The 13,113-nt window shown below is 48.3% G+C and overlaps 1 protein-coding gene across 1 annotated transcript in view; it reads left to right on the top strand.

Moving 5' to 3' along the window:
- Nucleotides 1–12,675, top strand: part of LOC144676021 (28S rRNA (cytosine(4447)-C(5))-methyltransferase-like) — an 89,384-nt gene extending 76,709 nt beyond the window's left edge. Inside the window, exons 3-5 of the mRNA XM_078536543.1 lie at nucleotides 11,226–11,314; nucleotides 12,244–12,383; nucleotides 12,539–12,675. Of these exons, the coding sequence (XP_078392669.1) occupies nucleotides 11,226–11,297 (72 nt within the window). The 3' untranslated portion in view covers nucleotides 11,298–11,314; nucleotides 12,244–12,383; nucleotides 12,539–12,675. The remainder of the gene's footprint in view (nucleotides 1–11,225; nucleotides 11,315–12,243; nucleotides 12,384–12,538) is intronic.
- The last annotated feature ends 438 nt before the right edge of the window (nucleotides 12,676–13,113 follow it).

The raw sequence follows: 13,113 nt of genomic DNA, 5'->3' as shown, positions 1-13,113 counted from the left end.
ATTCTATATATAAACCCCACAAACGCCTCGATTAGATTCCAGTCTGTAACTCACTCCCGGGTATCTGTTATTCTATATATAAACCACCCCAAACCCCTCGATTAGATTCCAGTCTGTAACTCACTCCCGGGGATGTGTTATTCTATATATAAACCCCCTGAACCCCTCGATTAGATTCCAGTCTGTAACTCACTCCCGGGAATCTGTTATTCTATATATAAAGCACCCCGAACCCCTCAATTAGATTCCAGTCTGTAACTCACTCCCGGGTATCTATTATTCTATATATAAACCCCACAAACGCCTCGATTAGATTCCAGTCTGTAACTCACTCCCGGGTATCTGTTATTTTATATATAATCCACCCCGAACCCCTCGATTAGATTCCAGTCTGTAACTCACTCCCGGGTATCTGTTATTCTATATATAAACCACCCCGAACTCCTCGATTAGATTCCAGCCTGTAACTCACTCCCGGGTATCTGTTATTCTATGTATAAACCCCACCGAACCCCTCGATTAGATCCCAGTCTGTACCTCACTCCCGGGTATCTTTTATTCTATATATAAACCACCCCGAACTCCTCGATTAGATTCCAGTCTGTAACTCACTCTCGGGTATCTGTTATTCTATATATAAACCCCCTGAACCCCTCGATTTGATTCCAGTCTGTAACTCACTCCTGGGTATCTGTTAATCTTTATATAAACCAGCCCGAACCCCTCGATTAGATTCCAGTCTGTAACTCACTCCCGGGGATGTGTTATTCTATATATAAACCCCCTGAACCCCTCGATTAGATTCCAGTCTGTAACTCACTCCCGGGAATCTGTTATTCTATATATAAACCACCCCGAACCCCTCAATTTGATTCCAGTCTGTAACTCTCTCCCGGGAATCTGTTATTCTATATATAAACCCCCTAAACCCTTCGATTAGATTCCACTCCGTAACTCACTCCCAGGTATCTGTTATTCTATATATAAACCACCCTGAACCCCACGATTAGATTCCAGTCTCTTACTCACTCTCGGGTATTTGTTATTCTATTTAGAAACCCCACCGAACCCCTCGATTAGATTCCAGTCTGTATCTCACTCCCGGGTATCTGTTATTCTATATATAAACCACCCCCGAACCCCTCGATTTGATTCCAGTCTGTAACTCACTCCCGGGTATCTGTTATTCTATATATAAACCACCCCGAACACCTCGATTAGATTCCAGCCTGTAACTCACTCCCGGGTATCTGTTATTCTATATATAAACCACCCCGAACCCCTCGATTATATTCCAGTCTGTAACTCAATCCCGGGTGTCTGTTATTCTATATATAAACCCCCCCGAACCCCTCGATTATATTCCAGTCTGTAACTCACTCCTGGGTGTCTGTTATTCTATATATAAACCACCCCGAACCCGTCGATTAGATTCCAGTCTGTAACTCTCTCCCGGGAATCTGTTATTCTATATAGAAACCCCCTAAACCCCTCGATTATATTCCAGTCTGTAACTCACTCCCGGGTATCTGTTATTTTATATATAAACCACCCCGAACCCCTCGATTAGATTCCAGCCTGTAACTCACTCCCGGGTATCTGTTATTCTATATATAAACCCCACAAACCCCTCGATTAGATTCCAGCCTGTATCTCACTCCCGGGGATGTGTTATTCTATATATAAACCCCCTGAACCCCTCGATTAGATTCCAGTCTGTAACTCACTCCCAGGAATCTGTTATTCTATATATAAACCACCCCGAACCCCTCAATTTGATTCCAGTCTGTAACTCACTCCCGGGAATCTGTTATTCTATATATAATCCCCCTAAACCCTTCGATTAGATTCCACTCCGTAACTCACTCCCAGGTATCTGTTATTCTATATATAAACCACCCTGAACCCCACGATTAGATTCCAGTCTTTAACTCACTCCAGGGTATCTATTATTCTATATATAAACCCCACAAACCCCTCGATTAGATTCCAGTCTGTAACTCACTCCCGGTTATCTGTTATTCTATATATAATCCACCCCTTACCCCTCAATTAGATTCCAGTCTGTAACTCACTCCCGGGTATCTGTTATTTTATGTATAATCCACCCCGAACCCGTCGATTAGATTCCAGTCTGTAACTCACTCCCGGGTATCTGTTATTCGATATATAAACCACCCCGAACTCCTCGATTAGATTCCAGCCTGTAACTCACTCCCGGGTATCTGTTATTCTATGTATAAATCCCACCGAACCCTCGATTAGATCCCAGTCTGTAACTCACTCCCGGGAATCTGTTATTCTTTATATAAACCACCCCGAACCCCTCAATTTGATTCCAGTCTGTAACTCTCTCCCGGGAATCTGTTATTTTATATATAAACCCCCTGAAACCCTCGATTAGATTTCAGCCTGTAACTCACTCCCGGGTATCTGTTATTCTATATATCAACCCCCTAAACCCTTCGATTAGATTCCAGTCTGTAACTCACTCCCGGGTATCTGTTATTCTATATATAAACCACCCCGAACCCCTCGATTAGATTCCAGTCTGTAACTCACTCCCGGGTATTTGTTATTCTAAATATAAACCACCCCGAACCCCTCGATGAGATTCCAGTCTGTAACTCACTCCCGGGTATCTGTTATTCTATATATAAACCCCACAAACCCCTCGATTAGATTCCAGTCTGTATCTAAACTCCGGGTATCTGTTATTCGATATATAAACCACCCCGTACCCCTCGATTAGATTCCAGTCTGTAACTCACTCCCGGCTACCTATTATTCTATATATAAACCCCACAAACGCCTCGATTAGATTCCAGTCTGTAACTCACTCCCGGGTGTCTGTTATTCTATATATAAACCACCCCGAACTCCTCGATTAGATTCCAGCCTGTAACTCACTCCCGAGTATCTGTTATTCTATATATAAACCCCACCGAACCACTCGATTAGATTCCAGTCTGTAACTGACTCCCGGGTATCTGTTATTCTATATATAAACCCCCCTGAACCCCTCGATTAGATTCCGGTCTGTAACTCACTCCCGGGTATCTGTTATTCTAAATATAAAGCACCCCGAACCCCTCGATGAGATTCCAGTCTGTAACTCACTCCCGGGTATCTATTATTCTATATATAAACCCCACAAACGCCTCGATTAGATTCCAGTCTGTAACTCACTCCCGGGTATCTGTTATTCTATATATAAACCACCCCAAACCCCTCGATTAGATTCCAGTCTGTAACTCACTCCCGGGGATGTGTTATTCTATATATAAACCCCCTGAACCCCTCGATTAGATTCCAGTCTGTAACTCACTCCCGGGAATCTGTTATTCTATATATAAAGCACCCCGAACCCCTCAATTAGATTCCAGTCTGTAACTCACTCCCGGGTATCTATTATTCTATATATAAACCCCACAAACGCCTCGATTAGATTCCAGTCTGTAACTCACTCCCGGGTATCTGTTATTTTATATATAATCCACCCCGAACCCCTCGATTAGATTCCAGTCTGTAACTCACTCCCGGGTATCTGTTATTCTATATATAAACCACCCCGAACTCCTCGATTAGATTCCAGCCTGTAACTCACTCCCGGGTATCTGTTATTCTATGTATAAACCCCACCGAACCCCTCGATTAGATCCCAGTCTGTACCTCACTCCCGGGTATCTTTTATTCTATATATAAACCACCCCGAACTCCTCGATTAGATTCCAGTCTGTAACTCACTCTCGGGTATCTGTTATTCTATATATAAACCCCCTGAACCCCTCGATTTGATTCCAGTCTGTAACTCACTCCTGGGTATCTGTTAATCTTTATATAAACCAGCCCGAACCCCTCGATTAGATTCCAGTCTGTAACTCACTCCCGGGGATGTGTTATTCTATATATAAACCCCCTGAACCCCTCGATTAGATTCCAGTCTGTAACTCACTCCCGGGAATCTGTTATTCTATATATAAACCACCCCGAACCCCTCAATTTGATTCCAGTCTGTAACTCTCTCCCGGGAATCTGTTATTCTATATATAAACCCCCTAAACCCTTCGATTAGATTCCACTCCGTAACTCACTCCCAGGTATCTGTTATTCTATATATAAACCACCCTGAACCCCACGATTAGATTCCAGTCTCTTACTCACTCTCGGGTATTTGTTATTCTATTTAGAAACCCCACCGAACCCCTCGATTAGATTCCAGTCTGTATCTCACTCCCGGGTATCTGTTATTCTATATATAAACCACCCCCGAACCCCTCGATTTGATTCCAGTCTGTAACTCACTCCCGGGTATCTGTTATTCTATATATAAACCACCCCGAACACCTCGATTAGATTCCAGCCTGTAACTCACTCCCGGGTATCTGTTATTCTATATATAAACCACCCCGAACCCCTCGATTATATTCCAGTCTGTAACTCAATCCCGGGTGTCTGTTATTCTATATATAAACCCCCCCGAACCCCTCGATTATATTCCAGTCTGTAACTCACTCCTGGGTGTCTGTTATTCTATATATAAACCACCCCGAACCCGTCGATTAGATTCCAGTCTGTAACTCTCTCCCGGGAATCTGTTATTCTACATAGAAACCCCCTAAACCCCTCGATTATATTCCAGTCTGTAACTCACTCCCGGGTATCTGTTATTTTATATATAAACCACCCCGAACCCCTCGATTAGATTCCAGCCTGTAACTCACTCCCGGGTATCTGTTATTCTGTATATAAACCACCCCGAACTCCTCGATTAGATTCCAGTCTGTAACTCACTCCCGGGTATCTGTTATTCTAGATATAAACCACCTCGAATCCCTCGATTAGATTCCAGTCTGTAACTCACTCCCGGGTATCTGTTATTCTATATATAAACCACCCCGAAACCCTCCATTAGATTGAAGACTGTAACTCATTCCCGGGTATCTGTTATTGTATATATAATCAACCCCGAACCCCTCGATTAGATTCCAGTCTGTAACTCACTCCCGGGAATCTGTTATTCTATATATAAACCACCCCGAACCCCTCAATTAGATTCCAGTCTGTAACTTACTCCCGGGTATCTGTTATTCTAAATATAAACCACCCCGAACCCCTCGATGAGATTCCAGTCTGTAACTCACTCCCGGGTATCTGTTATTCTATATATAAACCCCACAAACCCCTCGATTAGATTGCAGTCTGTAACTCACTCCCGGGTATCTGTTATTCGATATATAAACCCCACAAACCCCTCGATTAGATTTCAGTCTGTAACTCACTCCCGGGTATCTGTTATTCGATATATAAACCACCCCGAACCCCTCGATTAGATTCCATTCTGTAACTCACTCCCGGCTACCTATTATTCTATATATAAACCCCACAAACGCCTCGATTAGATTCCAATCTGTAACTCACTCCCGGGTATCTGTTATTCTATATATAATCCACCCTGAACCCCCCGATTAGATTCCAGTCTGTAACTCACTCCCGGGTATCTGTTATTCTAAATATAAACCACCCCGAACTCCTCGATTAGATTCCAGTCTGTAACTCACTCCCGGCTACCTATTATTCTATATATAAACCCCACAAACGCCTCGATTAGATTCCAGCCTGTAACTCACTCCTGGGTATCTGTTATTCTATATATAAACCACCCCGAACTCCTCGATTAGATTCCAGCCTGTAACTCACTCCCGGGTATCTGTTATTCTATATATAATCCCCACCGAACCCCTCGATTATATTCCAGTCTGTAACTGACTCCCGGGTATCTGTTATTCTATATATAAACCCCCCTGAACCCCTCGATTAGATTCCGGTCTGTAACTCACTCCCGAGTATCTGTTATTCTAAATATAACCCACCCCGAACCCCTCGATGAGATTCCAATCTGTAACTCACTCCCGGGTATCTATTATTCTATATATAAACCCCACAAACGCCTCGATTAGATTCCAGTCTGTAACTCACTTGCGGGTATCTGTTATTCTATATATAAACCACCCCAAACCCCTCGATTAGATTCCAGTCTGTAACTCACTCCCGGGGATGTGTTATTCTATATATAAACCCCCTGAACCCTTCGATTAGATTCCAGTCTGTAACTCACTCCCGGGAATCTGTTATTCTATATATAAACCACCCCGAACCCCTCAAATTGATTCCAATCTGTAACTCACTCCCGGGTATTTGTTATTCTAAATATAAACCACCCCGAAACCTTCGATTAGATTCCAGTCTGTAACTCACTCCCGGGTATCTGTTATTCTATATATAAACCCCACAAACCCCTCTATTAGATTCCAGCCTCTAAATCACTCCTGGGTATCTGTTATTCTATATATAAACCACCCCGAACCCCTCGATTAGATTCCAGTCTGTAACTGACTCCCGTGTATCTGTTATTCGACATATAAACCCCCCTGAACCCCTCGATTAGATTCCAGTCTGTAACTCACTCCCGGGTATTTGTTATTCTAAATATAAACCACCCCGAACCCCTCGATTAGATTCCAGTCTGTAACTCACTCCCGGGTTATCTGTTATTCTATATATAAAACCCACAAACCCCTCGATTAGATTCCAGACTGTAACTCTCTCCCGGGCTTCTGTTATTCAATATATAAACCACCCCGAACCCCTCGATTAGATTCCAGTCTTTAAGTCACTCCCGGGTATCTGTTATTCTATATATAAACCACCCCGAACCCCTCGATTAGATTCCAGTCTATAACTCACTCCCGGGTATCTGTTATTCTATATATAAACCCCACAAGCGCCTCGTTTAGATTCCAGTCTGTAACTCACTCCCGGGTATCTGTTATTCTATATATAATCCACCCCGAACCCCTCGATTAGATTCCAGTCTGTAACTCACTCCCGGGTATCTGTTATTCTATATATAAACCACCCCGAACTCCTCAATTAGATTCCCACCTGTAACTCACTCCCGGGTATCTGTTATTCTATATATAAACCCCACCGAACCCCTCGATTAGATTCCAGTCTGTACCTCATTCCCGGGTATCTTTTATTCTATATATAAACCATTCCGAACCCCTCGATTAGATTCCAGTCTGTAACTCACTCTCGGGTATATGTTATTCTATATATAAACCCCCTGAACCCCTCGATTTGATTCCAGTCTGTAACTCACTCCTGGGTATCTGTTATTCTATATATAAACCACCCCGAACCCCTCGATTAGATTCCAGTCTGTAACTCACTCCCGGGGATGTGTTATTCTATATATAAACCCCCTGAACCCCTCGATTAGATTCCAGTCTGTAACTCACTCCCGGGAATCTGTTATTCTATATATAAACCACCCCGAACCCCTCAATTTGATTCCAGTCTGTAACTCTCTCCCGGGAATCTGTTATTCTATATATAAACCCCCCTAAACCCTTCGATTAGATTCCAGTCCGTAACTCTCTCCCAGGTATCTGTTATTCTATATATAAACCACCCTGAACCCCACGATTAGATTCCAGTCTGTAACTCACTCCCGGGTATCTGTTATTCTATATATAAACCACCCCGACCCCCTCGATTAGATTCCAGTCTGTAACTCACTCCCGGGTATCTGTTATTCTATATATAAACCACCCCGAACCCCTCGATTAGATTCCAGTCTGTAACTCACTCCCGTGTATCTGTTATTCGATATATAAACCACCCCGAACCCCTCGATTAGATTCCAGTCTGTTACTCACTCCCGGGTATCTGTTATTCTGTATATAAACCACCCCGAAACCCTCGATTAGATTCCAGTCTGTAACTCACTCCCGGGTATCTCTTATTCTATATATTAACCACCCCAGCGCTAGGCCCACAGACTTATCTGCCAAGGCATCGCAAGTGCACATCCAAATAATATTTTAATGTTATGAGGGTTTCTGCCTCTAACCCCCTTTCAGGCGGTGAGTTCCAGATTCCCACCACCCTGTCGGTGAAAAAATCCTTGCCCACTTCCCCTCTAAACCTCCTGCCCCCTGCCTTAAATCTATGCTCCCTGGTTATCGATCCCTCCACCAAGGGGAAATGTTCCTTCCTCTCTACCCTATCAATGCCCCTCATTATTTTATTCACCTCAATCATGTCCTTCCTCAATCTCCGCTGCTCCCTGGAAAATAATCCAAGTCTTTCCAATCTCTCCTCGTAGCTAAAATTCTCCAGCCCAGGCAACATCCTGGTAAATCTCCTCTGCTCTCTCTCTCGTGCAATCACATCCTTCCTATAATGCGGACTCCAGAATTGCGCGCAATACTCTGGCTGTGGCCGAACCAGCGTTTTATGTCCCCCGATTCCTCGAGGGGCTGAAGCTCTCCCGATCCCGGCCTTCAGTGCGTACAGCGATCGAGTATCGCATCCCTCTGGAGAACCCCGGACGTTCACCAGCCTCCAAGCGACGCAATTCCTCCTCTTCTCAGTCCGAAATGATCGGCCTCTTACCCTGAGACTGCTCCCACCACCCCGACTTTGTTTCAGATTCACCGACTTATTGGAAACAATCTCTCAGCACCCGCCCTGTCAAACCCCGGCCAGAACCTGGTTTCTCTGCGATCGCCTCTTATTATTCCAACGGCAGAGAATAAAAACCCAGTTTATTCATCACAGGGACAAGCACCAGGGACCAATCTACACCGTCCCCATCAAACACTCCCAGGACAGGAACAGCACGGGGTTAGATACCGAGTAAAGCTCCCTCTACACCGTCCCCATCAAACACTCCCAGGACAGGTACAGCACGGGCTTAGATACAGAGTAAAACACCCTCTACCCCGTCCCCATCAAACACGCCCAGGATAGGTACAGCACGGGGTTAGATACAGAGTAAAGCTCCCCCTACACCGTCCCCATCAAACACTCCCAGGACAGGTACAGCACGGGGTTAGATACAGAGTAAAGCTCCCTCTACACCGTCCCCATCAAACACTCCCAGGACAGGTACAGCACGGGCTTAGATACAGAGTAAAACACCCTCTACCCTGTCCCCATCAAACACGCCCAGGATAGGTACAGCACGGGGTTAGATACAGAGTAAAGCTCCCCCTACACCGTCCCCATCAAACACTCCCAGGACAGGTACAGCACGGGGTTAGATACAGAGTAAAGCTCCCTCTACACCGTCCCCATCAAACACTCCCAGGACAGGTACAGCACGGGGTTAGATACAGAGTAAAGCTCCCTCTACACCGTCCCCATCAAACACTACCAGGACAGGTACAGCACGGGGTTAGATACAGAGTAAAGCTCCCTCTACACTGTCCCCATCAAACACTCCCAGGACACGTACAGCACAGGGTTAGATACAGAGTAAAGCTCCCTCTACACTGTTCCCCATCAAACACTCCCAGGACAGGTACAGCACGGGGTTAGATACAGAGTAAAGCTCCCTCTACACCGTCCCCCATCAAACACTCCCAGGACAGGTACAGCACGGGGTTAGATACAGAGTAAAGCTCCCTCTACACCATCCCCATCAAACACTCCCAGGACAGGTACAGCACGGGGTTAGATACAGAGTAAAGCTCCCTCTACACCGTCCCCATCAAACACTCCCAGGACACGTACAGCACAGGGTTAGATACAGAGTAAAGCTCCCTCTACACTGTCCCCATCAAACACTCCCAGGACAGGTACAGCACGGTGTTAGATACAGAGTAAAGCTCCCTGTACACCGTCCCCATCAAACACTCCCAGGACAGGTACAGCACGGGGTTAGATACAGAGTAAAGCTCCCTCTACACTGTCTCCATCAAACACTCCCAGGACAGGTACAGCACGGGGTTAGATACAGAGTAAAGCTCCCCCTACACCGTCCCCATCAAACACTCCCAGGACAGGTACAGCACGGGGTTAGATACAGAGTAAAGCTCCCTCTACACCGTCCCCATCAAACACTCCCAGGACAGGTACAGCACGGGGTTAGATACAGAGTAAAGCTCCCTCTACACCGTCCCCATCAAACACTCCCAGGACAGGTACAGCACGGGGTTAGATACAGAGTAAAGCTCCCTCTACACTGTCCCCATCAAACACTCCCAGGACACGTACAGCACAGGGTTAGATACAGAGTAAAGCTCCCTCTACACTGTCCCCCATCAAACACTCCCAGGACAGGTACAGCACGGGGTTAGATACAGAGTAAAGCTCCCTCTACACCGTCCCCCATCAAACACTCCCAGGACAGGTACAGCACGGGGTTAGATACAGAGTAAAGCTCCCTCTACACCATCCCCATCAAACACTCCCAGGACAGGTACAGCACGGGGTTAGATACAGAGTAAAGCTCCCTCTACACCGTCCCCATCAAACACTCCCAGGACACGTACAGCACAGGGTTAGATACAGAGTAAAGCTCCCTCTACACTGTCCCCATCAAACACTCCCAGGACAGGTACAGCACGGGGTTAGATACAGAGTAAAGCTCCCTGTACACCGTCCCCATCAAACACTCCCAGGACAGGTACAGCACGGGGTTAGATACAGAGTAAAGCTCCCTCTACACTGTCTCCATCAAACACTCCCAGGACAGGTACAGCACGGGGTTAGATACAGAGTAAAGCTCCCTCTACACTGTCCCCATCAAACACTCCCAGGACAGGGACAGCACGGGGTTAGATACAGAGCAAAGCTCCCTCTACACCGTCCCCATCAAACACTCCCAGGGACAGGGACAGCACACTGATACTAGAGGGTCAGTGATGAGAGGGAGCTGTGGGTCCATTGTGACTGACCTCCGAGGGAGAGGCTGAGTTCAGTTCTCATGGGCGTTGAGGTTAACCTGTCCCCCCACTCCCTCCCCCCAGACAGATTCTCCCTGACCCGAACGTTTCTGGCATTTCCTGACCCCTCTCTCTCGAATTCCTGACACCCCCCACGTCTAGTCTGACAGGACTGTTCCTCCTGATGCCAGTCCCTCTTGCAATGTGGTGCTCAGTGCCTGAACGGGGAGCGGAGGGGCCCATCGAAACAGAGAAGGGTAATCGGCTGAAGAACGGGCAGGAGGGTTCCTGAGCCAGGGATCTGGCGAGTTGCGTGGGCTCTTGCTGTGCAAGCGGTCGTTGTTGTGAATCGGGGGAGAAATGAGCCCGTTTTGGGGGGGCCCCGGGTGGAGCGCTGGCGAGGTGGGTGGGTGGGGGTGGGTCGCGTTTAGTGGCTCTTACCGGCTGTCTCCTGATCTGTGCCCATTGTGGTCCCTCTGTCTGCAGGCGCTGATCAACCGGGGGGTGAATCTCGACCCCCTGGGGAAGTGGTCAAAGACCCGGCCTGATCATCTTTGATTCGTCCGTCCCCATTGGTGAGTCTCTGTGTGTGTGTGTCTGCCTGTCACTGTGTGTGTGTGTGTGTCTGTCTGTGTCTTGTTTGACTGTGTCTGTGTCTTGCTCTCTCTCTCTCTGCGCCTGTGTCTGCGCCTGTCTGTGTCTGTGTCTGCGTCTGTGTGCATGTCTGTGGTTCGGTGTGGTCTGCTCCCCTTGCCACCCGCTGTCTCTCTCCCGCTGTCTCTCTCCCGCTGTCTTCTCTGCTCTCTCTCCCGCTGTCTCTCTCCCGCTGTCTCTCTCCCGCTGTCTCTCTCCCGCTGTCTCTCTCCCGCTGTCTCTCTCCCGCTGTCTCTCTCCCGCTGTCTCTCTCCCGCTGTCTCTCTCCCGCTGTCTCTCTCCCGCTGTCTCTCTCCCGCTGTCTCTCTCTCCCGCTGTCTCTCTGCCGCTGTCTCTCTCCCGCTCTCTCTCTCCCGCTGTCTCTCTCCCGCTCTCTCTCTCTCCCACTCTCTCTCTCTCCCGCTCTCTCTCTCTCCCGCTCTCTCTCTCTGCCGCTCTCTCCCTCTCTCCCGCTCCCTCTCTCCCTCTCCCTCTCCCGCTCTCCCGCTCTCCCGCTCTCCCTCTCTCCCGCTCTCCCTCTCTCCCGCTCTCCCTCTCTCCCGCTCTCCCCCTCCCTCTCCCGCTCTCCCGCTCTCCCGCTCTCCCGTTCTCCCGCTCCCCTCTCTCCCGCTCTCCCTCTCTCCTGCTCTCTCCCCGCTCTCTCCCTCTCTTCCGGTCTCTCCCGCTCTCTCTCCCTCTCTCCCGCTCTCTCTCCCGCTCTCTCTCACCCGCTCTCTCTCTCCCGCTCTCCCTCTCTCCCGCTCTCTCCCTCTCTTCCGGTCTCTCTCTCTCTCCCGCTCTCTCTCCCGCTCTCTCTCCCGCTCTCTCTCCCGCTCTCTCTCACCCGCTCTCTCTCTCTGTTCCTCTCCAGGTGCCACCCCCGAGTACCTCGCCGGACACTACATGCTGCAGGGAGCCTCCAGCCTGCTCCCCGTCATGGCGCTTGCCCCCAGGAGAACGAGAAGCTGCTGGACATGAGCTGTGCCCCAGGGGGCAAAACCTCGTACTGTGGTGAGGACGGTGGGGGGCGGTGAGGGGAGGAGGAGGGGGGAGGAGGGCTGGACTGGTGACCCAGGTCCTGCTCTGTGTGTGGTTCGTCCGCTAACTGACTCCACGTTGTGTCTCGTTCCCCTCTTCACCGCCCCCCCGCCCCCCATCCCCTGCAGCTCAGCTGATGAAGAACACGGGGGTGATCGTGGCGAACGACTCGAACAGTGACAGGCTCAGGAGCGTGGTCGGGAATCTCCATCGCCTGGGAGTCACCAACACCATCATCTGTAACTACGATGGCCGCCAGTTCCCCAAGGTACTAATCCCACCCCACTTCCCTAACCCAGGGGTCAGTGGACAGGGATCGGGAGCAGGTCCCATCTTCAGTTGATTCCTCAATGACCTTCCTTCCACCCTAAGGTCAGAAGTAGGGATGTTCGCTGATGATCGCACAATGTTCAGCACCATTCGCGACTCCTCAGATACTGAAGCAGCCCCGTGTCCAAAATGCAGCAAGACCTGGACAATATCCAGATGTGGGCTGACAAGGGGCGAGTAACATTCGCGCCCACACAAGTGCCAGGCAATGACCATCTCCCAACAAGAGAGAATCCAACCATCGCCCCCTTGATGTTCAATGGTATTACCATCCCTGAATCCCCCACTATCAACATCCTGGGGGTTACCATTGGCCAGAAACTCAACTGGAACAACCATTAGAGAGAATCCAACCATCTCCCCTTGACATTCA

The sequence above is a fragment of the Cetorhinus maximus genome, unplaced genomic scaffold (genome assembly GCF_964194155.1).
Source record: "Cetorhinus maximus unplaced genomic scaffold, sCetMax3.hap1.1 HAP1_SCAFFOLD_1296, whole genome shotgun sequence".
Classification (NCBI taxonomy): Eukaryota; Metazoa; Chordata; class Chondrichthyes; order Lamniformes; family Cetorhinidae; genus Cetorhinus; species Cetorhinus maximus.
The sequence above is the reverse complement of the archived record's forward strand: the minus strand, read 5'-3'. Positions and strand labels throughout refer to the sequence as shown.